At 41.3% G+C, this 15,492-nt stretch overlaps 1 protein-coding gene across 2 annotated transcripts; it reads right to left on the reverse strand.

Moving 5' to 3' along the window:
• Positions 1 to 46: 46 nt before the first annotated feature.
• Positions 47 to 13,526, reverse strand: CENPU (centromere protein U). 2 transcript variants are annotated; one of them, XM_054990707.1, is made up of 12 exons: positions 13,466 to 13,526; positions 11,283 to 11,334; positions 10,891 to 11,008; positions 9,740 to 9,905; positions 8,671 to 8,746; positions 7,797 to 7,872; positions 7,076 to 7,193; positions 6,235 to 6,313; positions 5,153 to 5,200; positions 3,389 to 3,450; positions 2,374 to 2,530; positions 47 to 611 (listed from the first exon to the last, which is right to left on the reverse strand). In XM_054990707.1, the coding sequence occupies exons 2-12, from the start codon at positions 11,325 to 11,327 to the stop codon at positions 492 to 494; spliced, it is 1,065 nt and encodes a 354-aa protein (XP_054846682.1). In that variant the 5' UTR covers positions 11,328 to 11,334; positions 13,466 to 13,526; the 3' UTR covers positions 47 to 491. The 2 variants fall into 2 exon arrangements, with proteins under 2 accessions (XP_054846682.1, XP_054846680.1); XM_054990705.1 differs by lacking the exon at positions 13,466 to 13,526 and adding an exon at positions 13,004 to 13,050.
• Positions 13,527 to 15,492: the final 1,966 nt, after the last annotated feature.

The raw sequence follows: 15,492 nt of genomic DNA on the forward strand, positions 1-15,492 counted from the left end.
CCTGCTGTCTGTCCCTTCTTATTTCTCCCCCCATCCCATTTCAAATAACAGAGAAGGACTTTCCTTCTCTTAAATCTGGAAAGTTTCTAAGATAATAGAATTTTTCAGATTCAATGATCTGTCCTATCTTTGCTACTTATCATATACCAAGTTACATGACAAAGTAGTGACTGTATTTCTTAGCATAATAAGACTACAATTGCTTATGCCTTTCTAAGAATGTCTTCAGAAAAATTACTACTCAAAAACCTGAAATAGAATGACAGAGATTCCAACAATAAAATCATACAAGTGTAACCACAAATGTTAAATATCTGCAGCAATCTGCACTAAGCTTAGCTTATGGGCTGGATACTGCATGCAGTCTAAGCAGCGTGTACCAGTCTTCTGATGTCCTGCAGCACTTTAAAGCTCAAAATTATATTTGTTTCAATGTGTAAGATCTGGTAGTGTCCTATTAAAAATCTGTAATGCTTGTAATTTATTTTTGTCTACTTGTTTTGTAAATCCAACATTTGTTGCAACTTTGAATTTATATTTTGAAAGTGACTTTCAGCTCCTAAAATCCTTCGCGATTCCACCAGGAGGGCAGGAAGGCTGTGGACTCCATACTACAGAAAAGAGGGAAAGTGATATATATTACTGCAGTACATCACTTAAAAACCATTTGTGAGCTAATTTTCAGACATCGGTTCTGTGCCTGTTGAACTTTTTTACTATACATTTCAGTCATTAAGGCAGAAAATATCTGCAGGTGTTTTCTGCTTATGGTTCCTGGAATTCAATCTTAAGTGACAGCAAATTGTTAATATCAGAAATCTTTGTTTATGAGTGGAATTTGTAACAAAGACCTTCTGTAAATCATGAAGAATATGAAAAGAACAATAATAATTTTGGAAACTAATCTTTGGCCATTTTCACACATTTTTAAAATAGGGCAATACGGAAGGCTGCCTCCCACTGCCTGTCTCCGTTTTGTAAACGGATGGCGTCAAAAATCTCACGAGGAAGCTGGCAGCCTTCTGTGAGTATCACACTATTTTAAAGGCAGTTAGCAGTCCTTAAATGGAATCTGCCACAAATTTAAAAGGCCTGTTTTGGGTGGCGGGGGGGGGGGGGAATCTTAGGAGAAGCACATCAGTTTTTCAGGTGTGGTGCAGCCATTTGCTCTACTCCCCTGCACAGATAATCCAAATTATAAACTGGGGATTACAGAAATTACTGTAGCTGTGGCTTGCATGTTAATAGTTTGTTACACAAATGAATCATAGCATTACTCTTGAGTTCAGGAAGCAGTCGTCATAACTTGTGAACTTTCCAAAAGTGTATGTACCACCTGTTCATATGCCATTAAAAAAAGCTTGTCTGCACAAATCTAGGAAATATTTTTTTAAAAAGAAAGAAAATACAGCAACACCAATGGCCAATCTTCCCTCTGTACAAGTTACAACTCCTTGTATAAATTCTCATGCAAGGGATACTTCCATATTTGACTGTATTATATTGTCACACCTGTAGCTGTGGTCGTTAAGTTGAAGATGGCCAGTATTGCAGCTCATTTCAGGGTTGCAAGAGCTCTGACACAGTCAGCAGAATCATCTTTGTTTCTGACTTTAATGTAAGTATCCACCTATACAGAATGTCCTTTTCTGAGATGTGCCAGAGGAAGAGGTGGGCATGAACCAGGAAAACAATGAACCATGTGGTTAGTGGCTTGTCCCATTTCATGAACCATGAACTTGCCTCAGTTCGTGAACTAGTTTGTGGGGTTTAAATACCCCTTTCTGCGCTGCTGCAAAGCAGCACAGAAATGGGCATTTCACCCCGGCAGGCTTGGATCAGCTGCTTGTCAGGGATCTCCCTGACAAGCAGCTGATCAGGAGGGAATAAATGCCCCTTTCCATGCCACTTCGCAGCAGCAGGGAAAGGGGCATTTCATCCCTGCAGGCTTGGATCATCTGCTTGTCGGAAAGATCCCAGACAAGCGACTGATTGGGGGGTTTAAATGCCCCTTTCCATGCCACTTTGCAGCAGCAAGGAAAGGGGCATTTCACCCCTGCAGGCTTGGATTAGCTGCTTGTTGGGGATCTCGTGACGAACTTTAGTTCGTCTTGCAGTATGTGCCCATCTCTAGCCAGAGGTATACGGCTCAGGGCAGACATCTTTAGTATAAAAGCACACAGAAATTAGTGTCTAGGTATGGGATAAGTAGAGCTGGGTTAAGATTTCCCCATGCTAATTTCTTCAGGCTCTACTTGAACTGCAAAATTCTTAATAGCCGAAACTGAATATAATAGCCGAGTGTAATAGCCGAGACTGAATGCTTAGTATCATTTTGTAAAACTTAGTATCAGATTTTTAATAAGTACTTACTACTACTTTTTCTTGTGGTTTTTTCTTTTGGTTACAGACGTGCTCCTGTTTTAGGTCCTTTAAATTATTCAGTAACCGTCTTGCATTTCTGAGAGAAGATATTTTCTCTCTTAGTTCAGTGCATTCTCTTTGCAATTTCTTCAGCTGTGGTTCAGTTCTGCAAAACACGAGCATATGAACATCATGCCTTGATTCATTTTTTAACAAGCTACTTTGAACTGGTTCTGAAAGACTTCATACATTACAGGTGCAACACCAGTGGCCGGCTGAGACTCCGCCTGACCCCGTGCCCACTCCCCTAACTTTCCTGAACCTTGGAGGTGTTCTTTCTTTTGGTACACCACTGACTGACAGAAGACCAATATTTCAACTTCCTTTCCCTGCATGGCTGTTCTCAGGCCCCACCTTGTTCCTGTGTCTCCCACAACCCAGTGTCTGGTTACCATGGTAACAGCTTACTGCACTTGTGCATCACTGGGGGGGATCAGCAATCTGCCAACTGACTATTCCCATTGTCCCAATGTCAATTTTAAATAGCATGCTTGAAAAGTAGAGGTCTCTGCGGTATAGACAACTATCATCATTGGAAATTTTAAAGCATTTATTAAAAAGTAAGTGTCCACAAACATATGCTTGCTATAATCCGTCAAGCAATCGATCAGGTCTGTTTCATTTCACAGTTTCATAACACATGGTTGAATGCCTGTGTCTTTTATGAAGCGGTTATAATACTTGGCGTTCACCGGGCCATCAAGAGGGGGCTGTGTTTGTCTTTTAATCTGCAAACCCATGTTTTCCTGCATCCCTGGGAAGCGCCCTATTCCCAGTATGCCGAAGCTCCTACCCTTGTCTGTGCTGGCACTGCTTTCCAACTCTACTAACAGGCACAGACCATCAAGTAACTATTATAAGTTGCAACAGGAAGAAGTCCTGACATTCTCTGTCTAAAGTTTAAACAAAACTTAAGCATTCAAAAGTTACTTGATGTACTATTTTCACATGGGTGAGGACATACCTAATTAGCTCTTCTTTAACTTCAAACAAACGAAGCCTTTTCTTATTTATTTTTCCAACCATCTGTAATGTAAGTGAAAAAGTATTTTTAAAATTTATAACCAAAATACAAACAATTTATTGCTTAATTATCCTCTTGGTGGCGTTCTGTTATGCAATATTATAGAGTATTCACTGCACTCTAAAGTATAACACTGGATTTTTTATATTAGATGAGCTTGACTTTCTATCAAACATTATCCACGTTTTGGAACTCAATAGTGACTAAAATACTTTTTCTGTAACATATGCTTCATATTGAGCTGTAGAGTGCTCCAACTTCCCAAGGAAGTGACAAAATTCCTGATTTTAATGGAACTGGAATGTATCTGCCGTGCATTAGAAGTGGGATATTGAGATTAACTGAAGGCAAATCCACTTGTCATTCAAACTATGAACACATTTTCCACAGTACAAATTACGTATGTAAAAATAGCATCATGGCCATTTGCTCTTGAGATTTTAAAGAGAAATAGACTAGATGGCAAAAATTCTTTCCAGTTCTGATTCAATGCTCTGACAAAAACAGTAATGATATGTGGGAAGGAACTAAGATTAAATCTTATAAATAAAAGATCGTGACTAAATATAAAAGTTGATATGCTAAAAATCCAGATTTTGCAGGGGATGTTAAGAGTATTGAAGAACTGCAGTTATTTTGGCCTTCCATGACATTGAGCCACGACACCAGGTTCCCAATCAAACATGAACAAACCAGACTGTTTGAGACAAGCACGAAGCTCATTAATTGTTGAGCTTGCAAGCTTCCTCCAGCCTCCCCTCATGTTGTTCACCAAAGCTGAAGACCCAAATCTTCAACTAATTCCCATTTGTACTGCCATATGAACGTCAGCACTTAATAAGCCAAAGTTTGTTCCTTTCACTTCCTTAGGATGCTACAACTAGACGTCACAACAACAAGGGAGTCAGCTAGAGACCTCTGTTTTTTTCTCTTAGTGTGCCAAGCAAGGAGAGGTGGGAGAGAGTTTGCAGGACTGAAAAGTAACTGGGTATATGCCAGTTTGTTCCTGAACCCTGGATATAGCATGCAAGCTATTTAGCAGTAACAGTATAGGTACTGTTGAACAGATAATGTGATCTTCAAGGAAAGGGGGCACCCCAAAGTTGCCCAAATGATGGAGGAAAGGGGATGTATGTGAGTAGTATGTTTTCTAGTCAATATCTGGAAGTGAGCACAAGTTCCAAGAAGTGTGAGGAGAGTTCTGGACTACCACTCAGCTGTGTAAGACCTGAAGCTAAGCATCTGTTTCATCTTTCATGCAGGTAACCTTCTTAAAGCCTTCTTCAGCTTGAACTGGCCCAGGCCCGTAAGCTGAAGAGCTCATAGCCTGTGGCCCTGGAAGCTAGTGCAACTGAGCTGCCACGTAGGGAGGGAAGGAGAGTAAGAGATATGAACTGGCTTCTGACTACCTCTGGGGGCTGTATGAGTGTGGGGTCTGTGATGTCAGGGGAGTATGAGAGGGCATCTGAGCCAGGCAGATCTCTGTACCAGGCTGGCTCTGAATGCTATTTACTGTATTCTGTTTACCTAATTTGTACTTTGTTTGGTTTTTGTATTTTTGTATGCTGAATTTGATCCCCATTGAGGAGAAAAGTGGGGCAAAAATGCCTAAATAAAGAAAATAATTCGCTCAAATGTCATTTAATACATATACAAAACTCTAGACTGAGAGACAGACTGAAGAGCATCCGCAGAATTGTTTACCTTTGAACTTCTCAGTTTTGTTCTCCTCAGTTCTTCAGCTTCTTTGCTCTATTTAAAATACACACACGTTAGTTACAAAGTCCATCTCAACACACTTCATTCTTTTATTAATATGAGTTTTCTGCCACTGTGAGGTTAGAATCCACGGGGTTTATACCTTCCAGCTGTCAGGCTCCCCAGGAAATGATAGCCAGTCTCCACAAGTATTATATGATTTGCTCTCCAGAGATGGGATTTATCCCTTTTTATAGTCTATACAGCTATATGCCACCCTGCTGCCCCTTTGGATCAGAACAGATGGCTTCTCCAGATGGATGAGGAAAGGAGCAGGCAGCTAATTATGAAAAGCAGAATGCAGTCAGCTGGGAGAAAAGATGGGCAGTGCAAAGTATGTAGGCATCTTCCCAAAGCCTGATGTTGGGTGTTAAATTTTAAATACTTAAATTTAAACCACTTTTACAACTGTTTTCCACTTTTGGAAGTTAGAGAGTAACTACTGTAATCTTTAGAGGCATATCTAAAGGTTTGAACACAAAACATTCAAAGACTATATGATCATTTCAGACATTTTCTGTAAATGTATATAAAATGCTCTTTCAAAACCATATTCTGCATCTGCTGTGAAGGAACTGCCATGCAACAACATTTCATAAACACAAGAGTGTTACATTTCCATAACAGGTTGGACTTTGGTAGCCCTTGGCATATCACTTTGAATTGCCCTTACATAAAACCTCCTTTTGTTCCCCAGTGCTAAGAATGTCTTTACGTAGCCCTGATTAATGCATTACTTTGAAGGAAAAAAATTAAGATGCAAGACCCATAAAACTGAATGTAAAACTACGTATGTCAGTCTTGAAAGCATTACAGAACAGTATATTGTTTATGCACAGGATACAATAAAACTAACTACTGTCTCAAAGTTATGAACACATGAAGTATTCTATACAGATCAGATCCATAACACCCAGTTTTATCTAGATGGTAGTGCTGCTAAATACCATTTTATATCTCTGAACTGAAAAATGCAAGTCAGTTTTTACGTAACCGCTACTCAATTGCTTTGGTTTTACTGCACTTACAGTGTTGACGGCCTGGTCTCTGAAACCAACATAAAAGCTATCAATAGCTCTCCTACATATTTTCATCTCCACTCCCTGTCTGAAAAAGGAAGAGCAGATATGCATGTCAATATATTTGTAAATGGCAAACTGATTCATACAATAGGATATTCAAAATAGCTTTTGAACTTGTAACGTTTGCGTGGCTAACGATTAGTCACCCCCATCAACAATTTAGATTTCTCTTTTTCAATATATGACAAGGTTCAGTATTGAAAAGTTAATTCTAATCAATTATTATTTTAAGCCTTATGACTGCTCATCAGCACTGAGTGGGCATAAGCAAAACAGGCTCCGCTCTTGCAGAAGGGCTTGTCAACGTAAAATCTGAGAACTCCACAGGCATCCAAGGTATGCCATTCCCATTCCCTGAAACAGATGGGTACAAGCAAGAGGAAGACAGAACCGGATCCTGGGCTCCAGAGGAATGTGAATTAATCTTTGCAATGAATAGGTTACATAGCCAGAAAACAATCTCTTTGGGAAAAGCAGAGCTCTTGATCCACCAACACTGTGTCTAATTCCGAGACGCTGGATGCTGAGGTAAGTAAAAAAGTAAGGTTTCCTCTCACAGCAAATGGTAAAATCCAAGGAGGCGGGATTTCCTGGCGGGGAATGAACACAGTGCCGTTCTTTTCTCATTCACTTTCCAGTATACGTTAAAACAGCAGCACTGCAAAAAATGTAACTCAGGAACAAAATCCAGGCAAAATAATGTTTGAAGATGATGCTGTTCTACTAGAGTCAGCAATCCATGTATCAGCTGATGTTTTAGGATGATTATCAATTGAAAAGTTCTTACTTGTATTGGGCTGTTATTTTCTCACACTCGTCCAGAATAACATCCAATTCTGTGACACGCCTGGAAAACCCACTGGGCCGCCAAATCTTTACTGAATGTGTGATATCATCATCTGGATCTAAATAAAGTAGTGATTAGCCAGTCTTTGGTATTGCAGTGCCCTCCCTCCCCCCCATTCAAAACGTAAGAGGATGACAGAAAATCTCTTACAATTACTTCAGCTATAAATAAATATGAAGAAATGTCTCAATTGTATAAAATTGTGTTGTGAAAACGATTCTTCATCAATCTGTAATTCTCACAGCTGCAATTTAATACAACTGCCCAGGGCTTTTTTTTCTGGGAAAAGAGGTGGTGGAACTCAGTGGGTTGCCTTCAGAGAAAATGGTCACATGGCTGGTGGTCCCGCCCCCTGATCTCCAGACAGAGGGGAGTTGAGATTGCCCTCCGCGCCGTTTGGTGGTGCAGAGGGCAATCTAAACTCCCCTCTGTCTGGAGATCAGGGGGCAGGGCCACCAGCCACGTGACCATTTTCAAGCGGTTCCGGAACTCTGTTCCACCGCGTTCCAGCTGAAAAAAAGCCATGCAACTGCCATATATACAGCTGACAGCATGACACATATGTCCCTCATACCATGTACATTAATTTAGTCCTAAAGAACCTTCAATGGTAAATACAGAGCTATGCAAAACAAAAACAGAAACATGATGGCTTCCTTACCAATGTTTTCTGCCTCCATCTCTGGTGAAGACCCTTCCTCTTGCTGCACAGGGGATTTAGCAATTATCCTCGGCATCTGTTAACACAAAATGTGGAAACTTATTTGCCAGAAGAGTTTTATAACATTAGGAAGCTGCATCTGTTGAAGTCTGCTTACACTTAAACTATAGTTTTAGCCAATTCTAGGCACGGATATGAGTTTAATCAGAAACTGAGTGCCAGAGGACCACATCTGCTTAGTTTGAACTTTACTGACTCGCACTGATATACACTAGTGAAAATATCTTTAAAAAATCAAAAACTGAACTAGGACATTCAATCTATTATTTGATGAGCACAGGCCCATCAAGTTAACTATTAGGAGGAATTTTTCTTATTAGAATCCTTGGCCTGTCACCTTTCCGTATGACTGTTTCTGGCATTCACAGTTTCTGGGAAGTTCCAGAAAACTGCAGATTACCAGTGTGCACAAGCTTGTGTACAGACTGCTGCATGTGTGTAACTCATGTTACACATACATGATAATATTGCTGGTGTGTTTCCTGTCTATCAGACTTCTGAACGCTTGGAAAACCAGATCTGTGAGAAACGTATTCACTGTATTGTAGTAGCATGCTTAAAAAGCTCTGTTCTTAGACAGGAACCTCATATTGTGTTTCTAGGATTAAGGAACAACCTCCTGATTTCAATCATGCGGGGACAGTAATACCCTCACTTTTCATTAAACACAGCTGCCGTGAAATGTCAGCAAAGGTGTCTGAAGTCATACAAATGCTACACCGTTACAGCCTTAGACAAATAAAGCATATGCATTGACTGCAATGCTGATACTGTTCCAGGCCCCAACATATTGCTCTTAAAATCATATACGTACCACATTCTCTTCCGCAAGTTGTGGTTCAGAATCTTCTCTTTCCACTCGCCTTGATTTTACGGCAAGCTGATTTTTGCTGGAAAAAGAGAATGGAATGCAATGTATCCTAGCATTCTGTTTAAAAAAATTACAATGTCCAATTTTCAACTGCTAGAGAGGGGTACCGTTAGAAACAAGGAGGCAGCACTATTGCAGTGGAAGTCAAATGACGTACATACGGAATTACTTGCAATGTATGCATGAGTGCAGATGTGGCGTGACTGTTAATACATGACTCAGGAAGCAATGCTAAGCGTTTAACTCAACGAGGCTTTCTCCCAGGAAACTGCTCTCAGAACTGCAGTCTAAGTTCATTAACGGGCTAGGTGGAGATGCGTGAGCGGTGAATGAATGAAGAATAGGAGGAGAGGGAGTATTCTAAAGAGAGCTCGTTACCAATTGATTATTTGGTAATATATATTTGCTTTTTCAGTTGAGAATTATGTGGGAAAAGTTTCAGATCCATAAGGAATTGGAAGACAGAGGATTTTAAAAATGGGAAATTCTCTCTGGGAATAAAGCAATTTGTGAGACAGTGGAGAACCTCAGCCAGAGGATTATCTTCTTACTCACCAGGTCCTGAAACACACGAGACTAGCACAATTGCCCCACAGTGCTAACGGATGAAGTCTAGAGCTAGATCAGCAGGAAACTATTCATCCAGCCAAAACATGCACATGTTACAATTCAGGAGAGGGGCATATTTTTGCTTCTTTATACCTACACTATATGGGAGACTTTGGGAGGAGGAGGAATTGGGGTTGGGGGAAGCAAACCTTATTATACACACCCCTTGACTCTGATTTCACAGGCGTACTCCCATATACTATCAACTGACAGGAATTTGACCTCCTGTGCATCTTTAGAGTCTAAGAGTAGAGTGGGATGTGTTTACGACAACTTGTGGAGTTTGGAGGAACTAAGCTTTTCCTCTGATCACAACAACTCCCCCCTTTCCCTGGCTCTTCTTGTTCCAAAGGGGTCACTTCTGCATCACTAGGGAATCCACCAAGTTTTTAGAAACTCCTACCTTTTCTGAGTCTGGCCTTGTTTTGCTTCCCTACTGATGGTCCCAGGAGCATCAAGTTCACTGTTCTCAGATAAATTACTGATGGATTCATCATGCTCGGAGTATTGGTCTTTTTCTGCTTCTTCGTCTTCATAAACAGATACTGCAGTACTATGCAACGGTGGATCTACATGAAACAGAAAAACTGTTACCGTTATCTGTATCTGGCCATCACCTGTCATACCTGGTCGGCTTACTATGTACTTCTGCTGTGTGCTGTATGTTATGCTGAAGCAAATGTTGCCTTGTTAACTGTGGCGTGAAACTATGTAGGGGAGGAACCCATTCGCACTGTTATCAGTGATCTCCTCTGGGTTGCTGGGAAGAGCCGCCTGAGCCACCTGGGAGACTTCTACATCATCCCTGTTACTTTTCCCGCTTTGCTGACAGTTAGAGGAAAGGGGGGAGGGTAGGAGTTTTCCCGCTTTGCTGATCGTTTGAACTGCCTGGGCTTTGAAAGCCTACATATGCGTGATGCTTGCCTGTAACCATTATTCCTGGCAAAGATGGAGTAAGCTTCTGATACTAGCACTTTTCAATAAAGCTCTTTACTAACTACAGTGGAGTCTTTTGGAAGTGAATTGGCAGATCCTTACAGAACCATCTGTTTGTGGGGTTGACGACTGAGAAAGAAAGAGAGACCCAAAAAGTGAAAGTACAGGAAGAGCCCAAGATCCTGGATCTTCACCATTTCTCACGTCTACATCCTTACAATTCCAAATTACTTAGATATGATAAATCTACAACTGTATAAGAATTCTGGAGGACCATGTCTACCCTCAGCCTTGCTGATGCAGATATCAGCAAGGCTAATATCGCAGTGTTGCAAAGCACTGGATTAAAAGAGTGCTAGAAAGCCCTAACGTTCCACTCTGTAGTGTGAGAGTTGGCTTTGAAAAAGCTATTGCGAAACTCAGTTGTACCAACTCTTATCTGAACATCAGCTTTCAGAGATAAGTTTATTTACTTCTTCACAATGGTTATTCAAACACAAATTCAATTAACTGATCAACTGAGTTCATATAAGTAATCAACTAAAATGTATTTTACTTGGCAACAACCCTAGTAACTATATACTATTCGCAAAAAAACCTTAAAATGTGAACACTGACCAAACAACTCATCAGGCTCTTCTTCTTGTTCACTTCCAGGAAGTTTCAAAATTCTTGATATGTCTGGCACTTCAGGACGAAGCCATTTATCACGAGCACGCAACTTGGTTTTACATCCCTGGAGAAGGAAGTAGTGAAACAGAACTTAAAACCACCAGGTTTTAAAAAAGCCTATTTTTTCCAATAAAAATAATAATTTGAACACAAAAAAAGATATTAGACCCATCGAATTAAAACAAAATTACTAAAGAGATGTTGCTAAAAGTATAAAGAATGCTAGCAAGATGATTAAAACACCATAGAAATCACAAACGATGGATCAGTTCAAAGTGCTACACGGAAAAGTAATAAGCGCTCCATGTGTTTGAGTAAAAAAGAAATGTGCAACTTACTCCCACTTTTCCCCTTGATTTTAGTCTCGTTTTTTCCTTTGGCATCTTATTACTGAAATAAAAAAATGAATATTACTTTAAATTAACATAGCCCATTTTTTATATTCGTGCATCTTTAGGTACTTTGCTCAATATCCGATCTTTATTACACTTGTGCCCCTCCAGAATGATGTGCCTGAGGATGCTAAACCAAGACACCAACACAGCTATTCTTATAGGCTATCTATGCACTCCCGTTCAAGTATCAATTAGTGCTGCCTGGTTTCAGAAGCTATTAGGAGATGTCAGAACTTCCCCACAATTCCTCAGCTCATAAGCACCTAGCCTGTACAACAGCAAGTTAAATATCAGTTTTAATACATTTTTGTGTGAATGTGGACATATACAAGTGAAGGACTGTGGCCGAGAAATGATAGGTTTTTTGACATGTGAAACATCACAGTAATTACTTGGAAGACATGGCAGGTGGCAATCAGAGGGCTAGAGGGGGAGGTTGTTGTCGAAATAATTGATGCCACTAGATCTCGAATTGTTGCTCATTACAAAATAACTTATAAATTTTAAAAGCATCTTAATCCCTGAAAGGCATAAGGGATTCTATTGCAGCTGAGATGCACTGTGATGTTTTATTCAACAAGGGCCAACGCAAACACTCAAAAAAAGGTGTAACATGAAAAGAAGCAAATACTTCATCCAAACCCAAGTTTATACTTGTATAGCAGATTAATTACCCTTTACCTGTAACATCTTCAACTAAAATGGAAGGCCTGTGATTTCCCAACTGTCTAGAAGAGTAATAATCTCTACAAAAATGCTGCAAAGGCAAGGCCCTGCTGCACAGCCCGTTAGTAAAAAAAAAAAAAAAGCACAAATTAATTTGTCAATTAAAACTTTACAGGGATTCTTGCTGAGTCCTTTGAATGACTTCCTTGTTCACTTTTACTTTTTTACTCATGTTGTTAATATAGATCTCTTCTGACATTTCCTTTTCCGGAGGAAAAAACAGCCACTTTCAGTTAGTGGGCATCATGGTGTGCTTTGCACTGTGGCCCACTGAGCGGCACTCACATACCACAGTGTAAGATGAAGCCTGTCAACAACAGACTGTAGTATCGATTATGTTGTAGTTTACAAGACACTGTAGATGCAGTGTAACATGGTGATTAGTTTGTCAGACTAGAAGACTCGGGTTCAAATCGTATGAAGCATTTTGGGTCACCTTGGGCCATCACACACAGAGCCTAATCTACTTCATGGGGGTTTGGGGAAGACAAAAGATTGTGTATTGGTGGAGGGGGGAACCATGTATGCCACTTTGAGCTCTAAGGATTAAAGTGTAGAGAAATCATAGCAATTCACATTGGATTAGCAGCAAATTGCTAAGTGTCACGCTGAACAGCAGGTTAAGATTGATTTCTTTTATGAACAGCAATCCCGCAAGAATGAGATCAGAGAGGCCTATAAAGGAGCATATGATTAAAAGAACTATATGAACAGCTGTCAGAATAACCACCCACTGGCTGCTTCTAAAGGAGAGCAGCCAAGTTGCGGATTTCCAATATCCTACACGATGCTGAAGAACATTTATTTACAAGTACTTCAAAAAAAGGAGCCTAGCTAACAAATCTGGCATGAAACAGGTCTCAAAATGAAAGTAGACAAAAGACAGTCTCAAAATAAGAGTTGTCTTGTGTACTGCTCTGAGAGTGCCTCTCACTAACCTCAGATGGGAGCTGATACTGGCTACCAAGGATACCATTAAGGTCGAGCAGAGCTGGGAAACAGTTCCACGCATGCGCCCTAACTTCGTTGACGAAAGGATGACAGAGGCGGGAACATGAAACAAACGGCCAATCCGGCATCACCGCCCGTACCTGTCACCTTGGCAACACATCAACGTCCACTACCAAACCCCACCCACGGTCTTTCTGAAGCGTTTTTTGATTCGCTCTCTATCAGCAACACGAAACAGCCCGCTCTCTTCTAGCCACGCCTTCTCTCAGACTCCTCCCCAGGCTAGCTTCAACTGTCAATCCTCCAGGCCTGCTCGAGTCAAACCAGCGCATGCGTATTTGACCCCTCCCCCCTCCCGCCCTCGGGCCTCCTGAAGGCGCCGCCGCAACGCCGAGCGGCATGAAAAATCCTGTCAGCCGGGGCGGGGGAGAAAAAGGACCCGGGTTCACCTCGAGCTGTCCAAACCGCGTCTTCCCGCCGTCGTCACTCAAACTGCCGCACAAGATCTGCCCCGATGAGCGGGTGGAAACGGGCTGGGGGGGGGTGCGGAAGAGGAGAAGCGAGTGTCTCACCGAGTTCGTTTTACCCAAACCCGCACAAAACACGCCGTCCGCCTGTTCCTCCGTGTCTACTATGTACTGGACGCGTCTTGAGCGGAGGAAAACGCGAGTGAGGAGAGAATCTCATTTTGCTTTCCTCAACGACCCCCCCTCCCGCTCAGCAGATGGTTTGACCCAGTATCTCTGTCGCGCGCCCACACTCGTTCAGCGCTATCAGGGAAGCAGCGCCACCTGGTGGCCGGAGGCTCGCACTTTCCGCCGTGAGGTTCCCCCGTGGGAGGAGGCGCGAGGGATCTTTCCAGTTCTTCTAGTCACGCGAATTTCAGCCTAACCAATGGGCATCTGGTTCCGATAGTTGTACGGCGAATCATTACAGGAGCTGCTTTTAACTTTTTTTAAAAAAACCTATAAAAGCATAGACATAAACTTAATTTTCTTAAAGGAAAAGATCCCAGGAGAAGGATCGGTGTTTTTAAAGATGCCACCAAGAAATTTATTTCTGGGCTTTGTATACAAAGGGCAGAACAAAATATAGTGCAGAAGGTCTTGGGGGACCGAAGCTCCGCAAATACAAAAAAAACCCCAGGCGGTACAGTTTTATTTCGGCATCAAGTTTTATGCACTGTCACAGCCCACTTCTTCAGAGGCAATGAGCAGCTGCCAGGTAGAAAAATAAGGCTCCTTCAAATTCAGGGAATACAGCGGGGAAAGGAGTAAAATTCAAATCTGTGCAAGAAAAAGGCAGAGACTGCTCACGAGTGCCACTAGTGAATCTGAAGAAGTGACCTGTGACTCGCAAAAGCTCGCACCGTGCCACAAATCTATGTTAATCTATCTTAATGTTGTTATCCGCCCTGAGCCTGCTTGCTTGGAGGGCGGAATATAAATACGATTAAAAAAAAAAGATGCTACTGGACGCTCTCTCTTTTCTACTGCTACAGAGAGACAAACCCGGCTACCCAGCTTGATCTAGCTCCACTAGTGCCCAATTTCTAGGGGATACTGGGGTTGCCAATCTTCAGGTGGTGGCTGGAGAGCTCCCCAAATTACAACTGATCTTGAAGGAAAAAAGGCTGTTTTGGAAGGTGGATGATATGGCATTGTTCCCACCTGAGGTCTCTCCCCTCCCAAACCCCACCCCCTCCAGGCTCTACCCACTCCAAATCTCCAGAAATTTCTCAAACCAAAGTTGGCAGCCCATTTTTTAGGCGCATTGCAGATTCTGGGCCCCACAGCTCCATCTAGTGGCGATTGATGAGACCCCACCATCTTTGGGATAAATGAAACACAACAGTGTCTTGATTTTGACTGTACGGGTTAAATATCTCAACAATATATTAAATTATTACAAATTGAATTAATCTGACAGTTCTATCTTCTTTCTACTAGGTGAGCAACTAGTAGTTGAAACTTGGAAAGGTGTAAAAATTGTGTCCCTCCCTTTGTATGGCTAAGGGATGCCTGAGACTATTCTTTATCCTTTTCTCAGACAAGCAGTTGATGATATCTGATTTAAAGAGGCACTAAAGCATGTTGGTTGGCTATCCTTACAATGGGAGAAACTGGAGTTTATTATGAGACAAACATATCTCTTTGTATTCTCAAAGCAATATAGTTCCCTTTTGATAGAATCTGGTATAAGAATATCTTTAAACTCCTGTTATTCTCTTGCTAATAAGGACCTTTCATGCGCATATAAGTAAAATTATTATTCTCATGTATACGTGTGGTTAGCCCTTCATTATATTTGCACAAGAAATCTGTGAGAAAAAATAAATCAAAGGGATGTAAACAATAAGTTTTATAATAGTAAAAAGTCCAGTAGCACGTTTAAGACTAACCAACTTTATTGAGGCATAAGCTTTCAAGAATCACAGCTCTCTTTGTCAGATGCATCTGATGAAGAAAGCTGTGGT

The sequence above is a fragment of the Eublepharis macularius genome, chromosome 10 (genome assembly GCF_028583425.1).
Source record: "Eublepharis macularius isolate TG4126 chromosome 10, MPM_Emac_v1.0, whole genome shotgun sequence".
Lineage (NCBI taxonomy): Eukaryota > Metazoa > Chordata > Lepidosauria > Squamata > Eublepharidae > Eublepharis > Eublepharis macularius.

Coding starts and splice junctions, on each gene's coding strand:
- CENPU (XM_054990705.1), bottom strand. CDS start 13,041: ATGGTATCCTTGGTAGCCAGTATCAGCTCCCATCTGAG. Junction 11,009..11,282: donor AATCAAGGGGAAAAGTGGGA/GTAAGTTGCACA, acceptor TTCCTTCTCCAG/GGATGTAAAACCAAGTTGCG. Junction 8,747..9,739: donor CAAGGCCAGACTCAGAAAAG/GTAGGAGTTTCT, acceptor CTCTTTTTCCAG/CAAAAATCAGCTTGCCGTAA.